This window comes from Cydia strobilella, chromosome 24 (genome assembly GCF_947568885.1).
Source record: "Cydia strobilella chromosome 24, ilCydStro3.1, whole genome shotgun sequence".
NCBI classification, from domain to species: domain Eukaryota; kingdom Metazoa; phylum Arthropoda; class Insecta; order Lepidoptera; family Tortricidae; genus Cydia; species Cydia strobilella.
Genome location: NC_086064.1, coordinates 6,712,830 through 6,730,184, shown reverse-complemented (window position 1 = coordinate 6,730,184; position 17,355 = coordinate 6,712,830). Strand labels below are relative to the sequence as shown.

General features: G+C 38.3%; 1 protein-coding gene across 7 annotated transcripts in view; it reads left to right on the top strand.

The window, feature by feature from the left end:
• Positions 1-17,355, top strand: part of LOC134751985 (zinc finger protein 226-like) — a 92,920-nt gene that overhangs the window by 50,512 nt on the left and 25,053 nt on the right. For 5 of the 7 annotated variants that reach the window (XM_063687521.1, XM_063687523.1, XM_063687524.1 and 2 more), the window contains exons 7-9: positions 1,721-1,930; positions 2,603-2,764; positions 4,116-4,418. In XM_063687521.1, coding sequence (XP_063543591.1) covers positions 1,721-1,930; positions 2,603-2,764; positions 4,116-4,418 — 675 coding nt within the window. Of the gene's footprint in view, positions 1-1,720; positions 1,931-2,602; positions 2,765-4,115; positions 4,419-9,262; positions 9,329-13,672; positions 14,611-17,355 lie in introns of those variants that run through there. The other 2 variants (XM_063687518.1, XM_063687522.1) reach the window with 2 other exon arrangements.

Here is a 17,355-nt window from a genome sequence, read left to right as displayed (position 1 = left end):
GATGTATGTACGAGTAAGCAACCTGCCCGTGCGTACATATACATAGATGAATGAATATAGATACACTCAAGTTACTGATAAGTTTGTTAATTAATGATAACTTTGTTTTCCGCTTACTGCTCCTACACTAGCTACTTTAGATTAGAAATTATTTTATTAAGGTAGGGCACTCATGGTCTATTAACACATTGCTTATACATCATTTTTGTATATGACTGTTTGTTGCCTAAATAAAAATAAATTCGTTAATTATAAAATGTATTCAATTGTTAGTTTTATTTCTTTAACTTTAAATGCGGTATTCGATCCTTTTTTGTATGCATAAGAATACATAGATGTGTAGGTATACTTCTGAATCTTAAATCCGGAACAAAGTAAGGATGTAAACGTAACACGTAGTGTGAATTAATTTTAACTAAAGCTGATTTGATTACACGTAATGAAGTTGATGCTTAAATTACATGATACGTTAATGCATTACATGATATGTATGCATATCATTTTCGATGCCGTGACAAACACAAAAGCTGTCACTCGGACGCCACGTCACCGAAGTGTCAAAACTGAAATTGAACTTTATGCATATGCACGTAGGTCTATGTTGCTCTGTGGTCTGTGACGGATTAATCCGTCTTTGGCGTTGGACCTGCAATTCGGATATATCTGTCGTTGGCGTCGAAAAGGTTAAGTTACGATATTTATTATCAAGAGTCAATAATGCATTCAAAAAGCAAACCTTAATAGGTCAATTTGGATTTCGAATACCGCTCCTGAGGGCCTACCCAATATAGCATAAGTGTCACAGAGAGCCAATAGCGTTTCGTTCGCTACGGCGCAAACGATTGGCATATTGGCTAGGCCCCCAGCTCCAGGACCCGGTCATTCCCAACGTAGAGCTACTAATAGACATATTCCGAAAATTATCAAAAAAAATGTGAATATAAATGAATGTGTAGCACGAAATTAAAAGTGAATTAATTTTAGTAAGTATTTTTAAAATACTTTTAATAAAATACTATAGTACAGTCAGCTGCAGAGAAAAGGCACCCCCCCTGCATACAAAGTTCTGTAAATTAGTATGGACGTGGGGTACCTTTTCTCTGCAGCTGACTGTACTATAGTATGAAACTTATACGATCACGCGGTGATCTCATCTCACGGTCATCACGCGGTCATCTCAAAAGCCGCTTTTACTGTAGCCAATTCATTAAAGCAATACTAAAGTCAAAAAATTACTGACGAGAGAGCATAGTGTTCATCTCTAATCCTGTACGGCACTTCTCATGTCAGTAGGTACGAGTTAACTTTAATGAAATTTAAATTATTATAAATTACAATCACTACTTACCCTACTAAATAAGCAATCCAAAGATGTGGGTTCAAGTCCCACGTTGACCAGAGTTGATCATCGTTGATTTTTTCATTGTGATTGACATCTGTTTATACAATTTATACATTATAATGTGGTAAGTCCCACAATAAAGCAAATAAATAACTGAAACTGAATAAAAAAGGAAGAAATGTGCCATTTTCAACCAAAAGGGTACTAATTGTCGCTTGTCAGTGAGGCGCTATTTCCATATAGCTTCAATTAGAAATCAACCTCTCAACAAGCGACAATGTGGTACCTTTTGGTTGAAAACGTCACAAATGTTATCATTTAAGTTTTACCTTTTAATTTAGTACAATTTCTAGCATCGCTTTTTTTTTCTTTTTACAGACGAAGAAAGACACAACATGAAAGCCTGCTTCAAGTGCAAAAAGATACGCAAAGTAGAAGACCTGGGCGACACCAAGACCTGTCCGGACTGCACCACCATCCTCACCAACTGCGTCGTGAGGCTGGTCAGAGAGCAACTCCAAGCGGGACCTATCACCAACTTCTTCATCACCACGGAAGAGCCAGTTGACAACGGGCAGGCTAAATCAGGTAACGATAACACATAGTTTCACATAAAATAAATAATCAACCGGCAATAGGAATAGTCTTGCAATAGTGAGCCAAAAGACTCCATGATCTGTCCGGACTGCGCCACCGTCCTCACCAACTCCGTTGTGAGGCTGATCAGAGAGCAGCTCCAAGCGGGACTTATCATCAACTTCTTCATAATCACAGAAAAACCAGTCAACAACGGGCAGGCTTAATCAGGTAACGCTAACACAGTTTCACATAACTTCAGCAACGGTAGGTATATAATAAAAACCGGCCAAGTGCGAGTCGGACTCGCGCACCGAGGGTTCCGTCCTTTTCAGTATTTCTTGTTATAGCGGCAACAGAAATACATCATCTGTGAAAATTTCAACTGCCTAGCTATCACGGTTCATGAGATACAGCCTGGTGACAGACAGACGGACAGCGGAGTCTTAGTAATAGGGTCCCGTTTTTACCCTTTGGGTACGAAACCCTAAAAAAGTCAACCGGGACTAGGGATAGTCTTGCAGTAGTGGGCCGAAAGACACCAAGATCTGTCCTGACTGCGCCAGCGTGTTCACCAACTGCATCGCGGTTATTTTACTTGCCGATAGTAATCTAACCTATCCAATTCTCCCACGATAGTAGTGGCACGAATCACCAGAGATTGATGGAACTTCTTTGTTCCAGAGCCTCAGGCGGCCGGGAGCTCTACTTCGGACCCGGCACCGGCCAGCTCCGCTTCGGACCCGGCTCCGGCCAGCTCCGCTTCGGACCCGGCACCGGCCAGCTCCGCTTCGGACCCGGCGCCGACCAGCGTGCTGCGCGACTTCCTGCTGAGAGGACTTGCTGGTGAGTCCAACATCGCATTCGAGGGTAAAATAAGGACGCTTAGCAAGAAGAATAGGGATGATGATGACACATGTTGAATTTTATAACAAAATATAGTAACATAGATAGCAAATGAGCAATTATATGGCGATAAGCTTCATAAATTTAAAAATATAAAATACTTGGTTGAGTCAAAGAGAATATAGAGGATAGAGGGGTACTGTCATAGTAAATTTTGTAGTCATAGTAAATTTGTGACGATTTCAACCAAAAGGTACCACATTGTCGCTTGTCGATAAGGTTGATTTTAAATTAATGCTATATGGAAATAGTGCCTTATTGATAACCGACAATAAGTACCCTTTTGATTGAGAATGGCACATTTACTGCCATATATCGACACACGATTAAAACTAAATATACAAATATCAAAAAAAATGTTATATGGATAAATGTTTTTTTTATTTGTATTTATTATTTTTATATGATTTTGACCCATGTTCTTTCACTGATCAATCAATCCCCTGGCTTTTATCCCTATTCGGGGTCAGCCCTCTTTTTCGCCAAACTTGGCGGTTTTGCGTCATGTTCTTTCACTGATATGTTTTAAAATTGTTAAATAACAAACGAAACCGTCAACGACCTCTAGCCGAGAATAGGCCAAAGGTTGGTATTGGTGGTAGCGCCATCTGTGCGAGAATTAAATTTTCTTGATTTCCGAGGCACGTTCTTAGACTATATTTATCTTATACGGAGTTAGGTCTTTGGTCGAGTCATTATCACAGCGAACACAATATGGTTATAAAAGGACAGAAAAACTCTAACTACTGATGCTGCTCACAAAATTTCACGAGAATCTATTAAGAAATGCGAACTGTAGAGGAGAACAATCGGACATACCAAAGCATTTTTGCCTTAGCTGAAACGGAGACCTTAGCTAACGCTCGGACAATTAGGAAAACCATTTAGGTAGTTGTTGTTTTTAGGTCCGTACCTCAACAATCGGAACATTGGGAACCCTATTTACTACGCTCACAATGAACCGTCATACATCGCTCCTTGTGTAGTCTCCTAACACAAAATCATTTATTCTTCAAAATTCAACTTTTGACAAATCAAACATTTGACAAATTGGTTCTTAATTGTGTATAATACCACTTTGGTTCGCAAGGAGCGACATCTCTAAAAACCTGAGTATAAAATATTGCATGCTACCTAACTCTGTAAGATTTTGAGACTGTTATCTAGAAATGCAAACAATACATATTTGAAGCGGTAATGTTGATTTGATCAGTTTCACCGAGTTTCACGCAGTCAGTCCCCAACTCCCCAAACATAGGTATCTCAACTGTAATATATCTATTTTTTACAGGTAATTCAAAAAAAGATGAAAATGAAAGTGGGGAAACAGTTAATAATCAAAAAGTCAAAAAAGAAGACACCGATGACGATAGTTTAGAAAGCTTAGATATGAAACAGGAAGATTTCGAGGTGTACGGTTGTAAGGAATGTCAGAAAACTTTCGATAAGAAGTCAGGCCTCCAAAAACACATACGAAGCGTCCACAAAAAGGTTTTACTGAAGTGTCCCGACTGCGGAGACAGCTTCCCTACCAAAAGAACACTGCAAAATCACGAGAAGAAAGTTCACGATAAAAACACCGAGCCTGAGAAAGGTAAGAGTCGTTTTTAATGGTTCTACTCCTAATTCTCATAAGTCCCTCCCAAGTCTCATATTTTTTATAGTTTATGGCCAATCCAGAAAGGTGTTGGGAACGTGACGCTATTTTTTTAATACTTCTGATAAAGCCAAGAAACCGCTATTGGTCATGATAACGTTTTATAATGGTCTAAGGTAGGTTATAAGGAATATCTACCCTCATCTGTTATTTATTTGCAATAAGAAATAAATGATAAATAATATTCACGTTGACACATTGCAAATAGGTTGCTTAGTTAAATTGCGTACGGACGGTTTTTTTTTTACTTTTTTATATCAAATTATATCAAATGAAAGCTTATTTTATATATAATCTAACTGTAATAGGTTGCCTTATGAAAAAGTTGATCCAGTCCATGGTTGCCTAGATTTTAGATCTTCTTCTTCTTTTCGTGTCGAGGTTCCTTTTCATACGATGGATGCCCAGTAGGCAGCGGTGTTGACAGCCCTGGCTGTCGCGTCCCTCAGATCCAGCTCCGAGCAGTGATGTGGGCATGCGGGTATATTTTAGATAAAAATCGGTTAATCTTTTTTTTTCTGTCCGTACGCAATTTTGCTAGGCAACCTATTTGCAATGTGTCAATTTAGTTCTTATCACAAATAAATAACAGATGAGGGTAGATATTCCTTATAACGTATCTCCTACTACAACTTAGCTTTAAATTCAACGGTATAGAATACAGATTTCTTCAGGTTAATAAGATAGCTGTCATATGCGTCACTATCCCAACAAAGACCTTTATGTGGAATGCCTTAAGAACCTTCTATAATTCCATAAGATTTGAAATCATTAATTAGTTATTCAAGGCAGGGACGCCAGGGACTTATGAGGATATTGGAGTGAATATTTATTTAGGTCAGCAGTCAAATATTGCCAGGGAACGAGAATGGCTGTGAAACCAGAGCCAGGACCAAAATTTAAGGTAGGACAGCATACACAGGTAGAACGGTGGAAGAATTTTTGTTTTCAGGTTGGTTTTTGTCGCGTACTAATTGGGACATTGTCAGTCGCATACTAGGGACATTGCCACAGGGCGGACACGCTATACATAAAAAATTACTTGCGTTTCTATGAACGGCACGTCTGTACACGCGGCATGCGTCATGAGTAAGTTGTTTAAAAACAGTACTGAGCGGTCGGCAAAAGGTCGTCAATCTGCTGTCGCGGGGCGAGGTAATTCGAATCGGGGCGGGGCGGTGCGTGGCCGTTCTGTATGAATAATACTATTACTTATTCTGTGACATTGTTAGCGATAGATTTCCGAACGTTTAGGATTTCGTGTTAGAATTTTACGTCTTGCACGCATGTAAATACCGACATCTGAAGAGTATCGTGTCTGTGGGCTCTGATTTTTTTAAACAAAACTACGTCGCGTGGACGGAATCATGTCATTAACATGTAACTTAAACAATCGGCCACATTCGGTATTTGGATGCTCGTAACTTGCCAACGTATGTGGTTTTAATGTCTTCGGTCGACGCGTTATATACATAGTGGAGAAGCGTGAAAGAGAACGTGAACGAGAAAGAGTTAAAAGATATTGAAATCCAGCTAAATAAAGGTAACTTATTTTTTATTTATTACTATTAGGTTTAGGCTAAATTCTGAAAGAAATCTGAGTGCTGGGCTATGGGTTCGATGTAATTTTTTACTGATCATTTTAATTAGAAATTAAAGTATGGTTAATACGGGTTATTATGGCATACAGGTAAGTGCGTCTGGCCTTGGCATTGGGGCATGTTTACACACTGATTAGCGTTTAGTGGCAAAGTTTAAATATACTTTATTCATGTAGGCCTAGCAACAAGCACTTATGAATCGTTAATATTATGTACATATTATATTATCTTAAGCTAATTATCAAAGCAATTTATTGATGTTAATATTATCCCATAATAATATTGAATGAGGATTTTTATTCGGTAAACACTTTATAACATTATTATCCAATTACAATACTATAAAACTTAAAAGCTAAATCTAAAAATAAATAATACTAACCTTAAAATAAAATACTAAAAAATATCCCCCTGCGGCATGGTGCCGTAGATGCTAGCAGCATTTCCTCGCTGTACCGCTAGACTTATATTTAATATTGAATTAAATATTATACATATCAAATTTTATACTAAGAATTTTACAAAAAGATCGTCAAACATAAAAAATTGTATAAAAATACTAGTCTAGAATGTTTCAGAAAAAAATCACAACAAAAGATGTACATACGATGGAATATCCATTTCCTCATCATTAATCAAATATACATAATAAATAATTAATCATTTCTAATCAAACTTAATCCCATGTTGTTTGCAAATGTATGAAATTGCAATAAACACTAATCAATGTGTAAACATGCCCCAATGTGAAGGCTAGCCACAATTAACCGACAGTCACACTTATCTAACCATAATTAATACTTATTATTCAATGTTTTTACAACAATACCATTTAAGGATACCTATTTGACACGTAATAAGAACTAATAATATCTACTATAAGTTATCTACGTTTAAATATTACCACACCGAGTATGATTCGATCTTATTTTATAATTATATCAGATCTAATTATATAATTTTATATACTTTGACAAACTCACTTTGTCAGTAGAAAAAAAACTCAAAATTCAAATTATCAATTGGATGACAACTCTACGCGCCTATTATACCTAAGTAAAGCCTGACGAGGAATATATGATCACGCGCCATGTTGCGGAATTTCACTGGAACTAATTTTTTAATACTATACTTAACTGTCACCATACACATGAGAATGAACAGCGCCCTCTTGACAATGATCTTATATTACTGGTCAGGCTTTACTATAAAAATACATCCCGCTCATAATTCATCGCGAAATTTAACACAAAATTGTCCGGTTGCAAAGACGATGAGCGTTTACGTGTAAAAATTGATTGAGGGTTTTTGTACTAGCTAGTAGGCAAAAAAGCTATGCTGGTTTAGGGTACTGACCTGTCCTTAACCCCTAGCCTTAACCCTTAAATGCATAGTGATGGATGCAGCCTACACAACAAAAACGTCTAATTTTATACATTACTAGCTGTTGCCCGCGACTTCGTACGCGTGGTTTTGTATGTTGGTGGTTATATATTTTACATGAGCATAGAACATTATGCAGCAAAAGATATCAGTAGGGACGGTTAATAATTTGTTAATAATTATACAACGCATGAAATTTGTCTTTCACAAACTACGAAGTTTCAAGCCCCAAACTGAAAAAATTTTTTTCTCGATATAGTCCCTCTCAAACCTCTTAGAAGATTTTCAAGTCCACTACTTATTTAAAAAAAAGAGGTTCGCTCCCGATGCAAACTATTAATACAAACTCTTCAAAAACGGTGGAATCAGTTTTCGTCTATTTAAATAGAATGCCCTTTTACCAAGTTTAAAGTTCCTTAGCTTAAAAGAAAACTCGTACCACATATAAAATTTCATCCCCTTTTTAACCCCCTTAGGGGTTGAATTTCTAAGAACGTTGAAATAACTTTTTTTTGTTATCTTATACAATGCCTTTCTAAAAAGTTTCAAATTATTTGTAGAATAGATTCAAACTTTCAACACCTTTTTAAACCCTTTTAGGAGATGAATATTTAAAAACGCTTAAATTTCTTTCCTCGTATTCTAATAATATGCCTTTATAAAAAGACTGAAGTCCCGTATTCAAAAAAAGGTTTGATCTCCATACAAACTTTCAACCCCCTTTTCACCACCTTAGGGGATGAATGTTTTAAAACGCTGAAATAAATTTTCTTCTTTTTAGGGTTCCGTACCTCAAAAGGAAAAAACGGAACCCTTATAGGATCACTCGTGCGTCTGTCTGTCTGTCTGTCCGTCTGTCACAGCCTATTTTCTCCGAAAATACTGGACCAATTAAGTTGAAATTTTGTATACATTTTTATTTTTTATTTTCTCATTTACCCCCCAAAAGTGACCCCCATGTTTAAAATTAATTTGTTTGCGTTACATGTCCGTCTTTGGGTCACAAACATACATATATTTATTTATTTTAAACTTTATTGCACAAGAACAAGTACAAAAGGCGGACTTAATGCCTTGAGGCATTCTCTACCAGTCAACCACTGGGCCAAACAGAAATTGTTAAGGTGGGTGCCTATAAGGGTTCCGTTTTTTCCTTTTTAAGGTACGGAACCCTAAAAATCATGCATTTAAGGGTTAAGATCTCCGATTTTACCTAATGGAAATAAATGGGAAACAATTTGTACATTTTCGAACCTTTATTCCCATTTCCCAGATGTTAGTTTACTATCGTACAGTTTATTAATTTAAAACTTATCATATCAATGAAGCTCGCTGTAACTATAACCTTCAGCATGATTATATTATGTGTTTGAGACAAACTCGTCTAGAATTAGACCAAGATAAGTTTGCAACGATTTTAATAGCACACGCAGTGCAAGTATTAAACGTCAAACTTCTATAGGGTATATCTTGAACTGCGTGTGCTATCAAAATCGTTGCAGACTTATCTCTATCTAACTCTAGTTACTTGCCTAGCTATAAACGTTTGGAGCGTTTCGTTCTAAGTCACAAGAAATTTAAATATTCCTCTTACTCATTAAACTTAGCAAACCTCTGTAAAATTTTATCCTTTTCTAACAAACAAAAATGCCAAAAAGACGGATAAAGGCTCGATAGACTTAACAGGCGTTAAAGATTAACGCCATACGCCATCGTCCAGTATCATGTAAAATATCGTATTTCTTGGTTTTAAAAAGAACTTAATACCATCTTCCATTTCCTTTCCTTTGGTTACAGACACGAGATATAAGACATTTATCAAAGTGATTCAAGGAGAACCGCCACACGAAGATATATACGCGTGTACGCTGTGCGACTTCAAATTTTATCGGCTCACGGAAATCACCGCTCACGCGAAAATCCACGCGCACAAGCTAACGTGCCCAGTGTGTTTCAAGTTCATCCCTGATCCAGCGGAGTATAAAACACACAGAGCTCAGCCACATCCCGATGCTCCAAAATTCACATGTCAAACCTGCAAATGCGTGTACAACACCATATATGAGCTACGACAACATAAGAAAGTAACCCATTATCGGTACAAATGTCCTCATTGTCAAGAAATGCTCACTAATAAGTCATTACGTAAACACTTGAGGCAGTTTCACAGTGACTCCTTGCCGACTTGCGGAATATGTGGTTTTAAGTCATCACAACAATCTATAATAATCCACCATCAAAAAATGGTGCATTTGAAGGAAAAAAATGTCATTTGCGACATATGCCAATTTCCATTTTACAATACCACAGAATTAAAGAAACATATGGTCAGCCACAAAGCGGAGAAAATGTTTGAGTGCGGACATTGCAACAAGAAATTTGCGCGTAAATCAACTCTTAATTTGCACGAGAAGATCCACACGGGGGAGAAGGATAAAATTTGTGTGGCGTGCGGCGCCGCCTTCGTGCAGAAAGCGAGCTTGAACTACCACATGTTGAAGCACCATCCGGACCGTGTTTAGTTCTGCCAAACCGTACACTCAGCCACAAAATTGAATGAATTCACTTACATGGTGCCCATGCAATTTCCCGCAGAAGTATTTAGGCAGGATTTCCACGTGCTGCGATCCTGCCACACCCTATTAAAGTACGCTCTCGCCTCCAAACCACGTGCCGAGCGAGATATCTCGAGGGAGACATCTGTTCCTTTCTTTAGGGCGACTATCAAGTGACAATTATTGAATGAATGTTGCCAGAACTAAATACAGCATGCTACAATTTATATAAATATAAATGTCATTATTATAGATTTAGCTCTCCTAGTTCATTAACTAAATTAAAAATGTGATAATCCACATGGAAAGGTCTCTTGTGGCGGGAATATTATTCATCTACAGCAGGGGTCGGCAACCGGCGGCCCGCGAGCCTCCGGGTTACATCAGTCCTACGTCACTAAAGTGATCTAGTGAAAAAAAAAAATCTTTCATTTCAATTTTTTTTTTGGAGTTGGGACCCATTATCCCAAGATCTACATTAAATGTGCTGATTACTCAATATGCCCAGACGTGCCAATATGAGTGTCTGCCTATCGCAATGTAAGAGCGCGCGAGGCGCGCTGAATGTCGGGTTTCGCCCGACCTGTAAGTGTGTAGGGTTTGCTGTATGTCGGGCTTCGCCCGACCTTTAAGTGTGCAGCGATCGCCCTGCATGTAAATGCGCGCGGAGCGCGCTTCGCTGAATGTCGAGCTTCGCCCGACCTTTAAGTGTGAGGGGCGCCGCAGGCGCCCTGCATGTAAGAGCGCGCCAAGCGCGATGAATGTCGGGCCCTGCCCGACCTTGAAGTGTGAGGGGCGCCGCAGGCGCCCTGTTTGTAAGAGCGCGCGAAGGGCGCTGAACAACTGTGAGGGACGCCGCAGGAGCCCTGCATGCAAGATAAGGGGCTTACATACAGGGGCGCCCTGTATGTAAGAGCGCGCGAAGGGCGCTGAATAACTGTGAGGGACGCCGCAGGAGTCCTGCATGTAAGATAAGGGGCTTACATACAGGGGCACCCTGTATGTAAGAGCGCGCGAAGGGCGCTGAATAACTGTGAGGGACGCCGCAGGAGCCCTGCATGTAAGATAGGAGGCTTACATACAGGGGCGCCCTGTATGTAAGAGTGCGCGAAGCGCGCTGAATGTCGGGCATCGCCCGACTTTTTAGTGTGAGGGGCGCCGTTCATGTAAGAGCGGGCGAAGCGCGCTCTGAATTGCGGCACTCTTTGCATAAGAATGTATATTAAAAGTAGTCCTTTTTGACAAACGACCTTTTGTCTAATAAATTCACGAATTATTAACAGTGTGCGGCCCGCTGCAATTTTGCTAACCGCTATGTGGCACTTGGCTGCTAAAAGGTTGCCGACCCCTGATCTACAGGATTAAACTCCACATACATATAGGTACCTAACTGTAAATACAAGACTCAACCGCTTAGTTTTTATAGTAGGTACATTACCTGCCTGATTCTACGATAGTTTTTACTATTTCTGACTTATTTATTTATTTAATCTTTATTGCACAAAAGAAAATACAATCGTACAAAAGGCGGACTTAATGCTATGAGGCATTCTCTACCAGTCAACCTTCGGGCAAAGCAGATAATTTGTAGGCGGTGCAACATAGTGATTACATATATACAAGTATAGTTAAATAATGGATAGGCATAGACATACATATATCTGTATATATAATATTCATATAAATACATACAATACTTACTAGTTACTGTATTTGTTTGGGAAAACATGATAAATAAAACCACATAAAAATATTTTTATTATTTTTTTTTCCATTTTATATGAAATATGAGATTATGTCAAAGATTTCAACACTTACCTTCTCATTTCAACGTCATAATGATCATGAACATGAAAGGGTACCGTCAACCGGGGTGAATGGGGACAAAACTTAAAATGTGATTTACCTGACAATTTCTTAATAACTACCCACACAAATAGTATCATACAAAATCTACTATTATTTTCAATGGAATGATACCTCTCCCTGATACCTGATTTGTGTGGGTGGGTATAGTTTAAGAAATTGACAGATAAATCACATTTTATGTTTTGTCCCTATTCACCCCAGCCATCCCTATTCACCCCAGTTGACGGTATAGCCGGACAAGCATGGTCAAATTGCCCTTAACGAATTAATACACGATACGAGCGATACGAGCTGCCTGTAGTTTTTTTGCTTTTACTTACCACTTAGTTTACGTTCCCTCTGCTATTACTTTAAAAAACTTTGTTCTCGCCCTCTTGCCTGTAAGCACTTAAGCAGTCAAATTTAGATCAATACAATATTGCTTTTGTTCTAATCAAAGAGAAGTTGTAATAAAATCGACCTGTCTTAGCTGTCTTTTTAGTTTATTTTGTGTATCTGCCGCATGGCGTTAGTTATTCTTAGGCATAATGTACGGCCAAACTGAGTTCGGCCGGATATAACAGCTGTACGTAATAATACCGTTTATTGTAATATGTATTTTTAACTTATCTCTGTCTTTGTATTTTGTATGTTATATATTAATTTTGTTGTTTTTTTTGTTACCTATCGTGATTGTTTCACCGGATGGTCTCACCGGAAGATCAGCGCTGGAAGTCGCCAGCAACATGCTGAGGTGAGACCATTTCGTGGCACTTTTTCCTTTTTATGTTTCTCTGTTTTGTATAATTTTCTATTTGTGTTTGCTAACGAATAAATTATTTCTATTCTATTCTATTCTAATAATTTTCCTTTTACCGAATTATTAACCTTAATATGTGTATTGCTTTTACTTATTTATTAACCCTCAAATGCTTGTGGTGTTTGAGAAAATCGCATAAAAAGGAAAATCATATTTATTTATTTCTAGCCAAACTACTGATCCGATTTCTTTGTTATTTGGATATGCTGTATATATAATTAAGGTCGTTTTGGTTATGGTTAATTTATTTCTTGAATAAATTGATAATATTTGAGTTGAAAGTTTTCAAATTTTTTTATAACTTACAAGATGGCGACAATTACAAAATTTTAGTTATTTTACGTATAATTTAATATTGTGTAACATATATTTTTTTCATTAAAAAATACTTGGATCAGCAGTCAAAATATCGAATTTCTATTCTAACATCTCATACATTCTGTCTATACTCAATTCCTTATACGTTAATGATAAGAAAGTAAAATTAACAGACAATAAATTGCTGTATTTCGAACTCAGCCTTTTACGAATTTGAATTTAGAATGTGGCGTATTGTGCAGTGAGGAGGGATTTTAATTTTCTCCGTGGTTGTATACGGTCAGGGCGTACGCATTTTGCAACATCTCATACCTTCCCAGATGTCAGTTTTCTCTCGGATGAATTCATTTAAAACGTATCAATGCCGTTTTGTAGCTCGCTGTATAACCTTTAGCATGATTATGTAATGTGTTCTATTTACCTGCCTAGCTATTATAAACGTTTGGAGAGAAGTTCTTGATCGCGAGAAGACCATTTAAATATTAACCCCCTTATTTTTTAAACTTAACAAACCATTGGTTAATTTTATACCTTACTACAAACACAAATGTCAAAAAGACGGATAAGGGCTACTTAAACTTGATAGACGTTAAAAAATAACTATCGTAGTTAGTGGTTTTAAAAGGAACTTAATACCATCCTCTATTTCCTTTCCTTTGGTTACAGACACGAGATATAAGACATTTATCAGAGTGATTCGAGGAGATCCGCCAGACGAGGACATATACGCGTGTAAGCTGTGCGATTCCAAATTTTATCGGCTCATGGAAATCACCGCTCACACGAAAATCCACGCGCGCAGGCTAACGTGCCCAGTGTGTTTCAAGTTCATCCCTGATCCAGTGGAGTATAAAACACACAGAGCTCAGCCACATCCCGATGCTAAAAAATTCACATGTCAAACCTGCAAATGCGTGTACAACACCATATATGAGCTACGACATCATGAAAAATTAACCCATTATCGGTACAAATGTCCTCATTGTCAAGAAATGCTCACCAAAAACTCATTACATAAACACTTGCGACAATTTCACAGAGAATCCTTGCCGACGTGCGGAATATGTGGTTATAAGTCTTCACAACAATCTAGAATAACCCAACATCAAAAAATTGTGCATTTAAAGGAAAAAAATGTCATTTGCGACATTTGCCAATTTCCATTTTACAATATCTCAAAATTAAGGAAACATATGGTCAGCCACAAAGCGGAGAAAATTTTTGAGTGTGAACATTGCAAGAAGAAATTTGCGCGTAAATCGACTCTTATTTTGCACGAGAAGATCCACACGGGGAAGAAGGACAAAATTTGTGTGGCGTGCGGCGCTGCCTTCGTGCAGAAAGCGAGCCTGAACTACCACATGTTGAAGCACCATCCGGACCGTGTTTAGTTCTGCCAAACCGCTGCAAAACTGAATGAATTCACTTACATGGTGCCCATGCAATTTCCCGCAGAAATAGGCAGAGATCACGGATTTTCACGTGCTACGATCCTGCCACACCCGATTAAAGTAGACTACCTACGCTCTCGCCTCCAAAAAACGTGCCGAGCGAGATAGCTCGAGGGAGTCCTCTGTTTTTTCTCCCTTTAGGGCGACTATCAAGTGACAATTGGATGAATGTTGCCAGAACTAAACACAATTTATATAAATATAAATGTCACTATTATAGATTTTGCACGCCTAGTTTATTAACTAAATTAAAAATGCGATAATCCACATGAGACATGGAAAGGTCTCTTGTGGCGGGCATGAATTATCTACAGGAATAAAACCTACATACATATAGGTACCTAACAAATACAAGACTCAACATCTTAGCTTTTATAGTTATTATATGTTATATTATGTATTAAATAATAAATGTTATAACATGAATATAAAACTAAAACTAACTAAAATTAAAATAACTAAAACTAAAAATTAAAAATACCTAACAAAATGTTGTGCCCTTGGTACTCTTGTCGGTAAAGTTAGAAAGATAGTGCTGCTTTTGGCGTGACTCCGTAACGTATCGAAAACTACACAATCGAGTTAACGCTAGCGACTAGGTAGGTAAGTGTAGTAAATACCTATGTGGTTCATGGTACGAGTTAAACATTTTGGTTCTTTAGGTGATCGCTAGAGGCTCTGTACAATTACTTCATACATATTCCTTAACGTTCTCGCTATCCAGTAACGTATTGCTGAGCTTAGGGTAAACGTAAAGAAATCTCCGATTTGACTGTACGACTGTATGTATGAATAGGTATCCTCATCTACCTTTCTTCCCAGATGTCAGTTTCTCTCGGATGAATTCATTTAGAACATATCAATGCCGTTTTGTAGCTCGCTTTATAACCTTTATCATGATTATTTTTACCTGCCTAGCTATTATAAACGCTTGGAGAGAGGTTCTTAGTCGCGAGAAGACCATTTAAATATTAACCCCCTTATTTATTAAACTTAGCAAAACTCTGTTAAATTTTATACCTTACAAATGTCAAAAAGACGGATAAGGGCTACTTGATAGGCGTAAAAGAATAACGCCGTATGACATCATCCAGTATTATGTAAACTATCGTATTTCATGGTTTTAAAAGGAACTTAATACCATCCTCTATTTCCTTTCCTTTGGTTACAGACACGAGATATAAGACATTTATCAGAGTGATTCGAGGAGATCCGCCCGACGAGGACATATACGCGTGTAAGGTGTGCGATTCCAAATTTTATCGGCTCATGGAAATCACCCCTCACACGAAAATCCACGTGCGCAAGCTAACGTGCCCAGTGTGTTTCAAGTTCATCCCCGACCCAGTGGAGTATAAAACACACAGAGCGCAGCCACATCCCGGTGCTAAAAAATTCACATGTCAAACCTGCAAATCCGTGTACGAGACCTTATATGAGCTACAAAAACATAAACAAAGAACCCATGATCGGTATAAATGTCGCCATTGTCAAGAAATGCTCACCAAAAACTCATTACATAAACACTTGCGACTATTTCACAGAGACTCCTTGCTGACGTGCGGAATATGTGGTTATAAGTCTTCACAACCACATAGAATAATCCATCATCAAAAAATGGTGCATTTGAAGGAAAAAAATGTCATTTGCGACATTTGCCAATTTCCGTTTTACAGTGCCACAGAACTGAAGAAACATATGGTCAGCCACAAAGCGGAGAAAATGTTTGAGTGCGAATATTGCAAGAAGAAATTTGCGCGTAAATCGACTCTTAATACGCACAAGAAGATCCACACGGGGAAGAAGGACAAAATTTGCGTCGCGTGCGGTGCCGCCTTCGTGCAGAAGGCGAGCCTGAACTACCACATGTTGAAGCACCATCCGGACCGTGTTTAACCTTTCATATAGGTGTGGTCAGTCTGGCGTGAGCAACGATTACGTTCGGACGCGTTCCTTTGTTTACCTTTTTGTAAGACCGATTTTTTTGTGTTTTGCTGAGAGTATTATAATTCCGAGTGTGTACAAATTGATTACAATGACTTTAGTACTGATAATACGTGAAAAACTAAGTTAATAAGTGATTTTTTCGTGAAAACACAATATTAGTGGTTTTATCGAACTACCCTCAATTTATGATTATGAGTGAATCGGGCGAGGATACGGCCCCGCAGCCGGCCGCGGGTGCCGAGATGTCCCCAGAATCAATCAGGAAGGTTATCATGGGCTCCGAGGCCTCCACTCCTCAAGGAGATGGTGAGATGGACTTGCAATGGGATGACGGAGATTTGAATGCCGTTAACCAACTCGCAGACTCTGCAGAGCAACGAGGCGATAAGCGACGGTTAGAGGATGACGGTGGCGATGATGATGAGTTTACGCTCGTATGTAGGAATAAACGTAGAGATGTACGTCGTTCCCCCCCTTCGAGTAGTCCTCTACCGAAGTCTGACGATATTATTTATGAGGTTTCAGTTAGTTCCAAAAACGCTCTCCCGAAACAATTGGGATTTGCAAAGATATTGTCGAGTCATAATGTGCAGGGCGTCTTAAGAGTAAAATATAAGAGTCCTTTCAAAGTACTGATCAGATTTAATACTGAGATTAACGCAAACAGTTTCTTGGAGAGTGAAGTTGCTAAGAAATTTGAGTGGATTTGTAGAAATACTAACGAATTGCCATTCTGCTACGGGGTAGTCAGAGATATAGATTTTGATGTTGATGAAAAGGACCTAAAAGATATTTTTGTGTGTGATTCAGATACAGAGATTTTAGCCGTCAAACGATTAAACAAAAGAGATGAGCAGGGTAAGTGGGTAAAGTGTGAAACTGTACGTGTTTGTTTTCGAGGGTCAATTCTGCCCCCTTACGTTAAGGCGTATGGATGTCGTATGGCGGTAG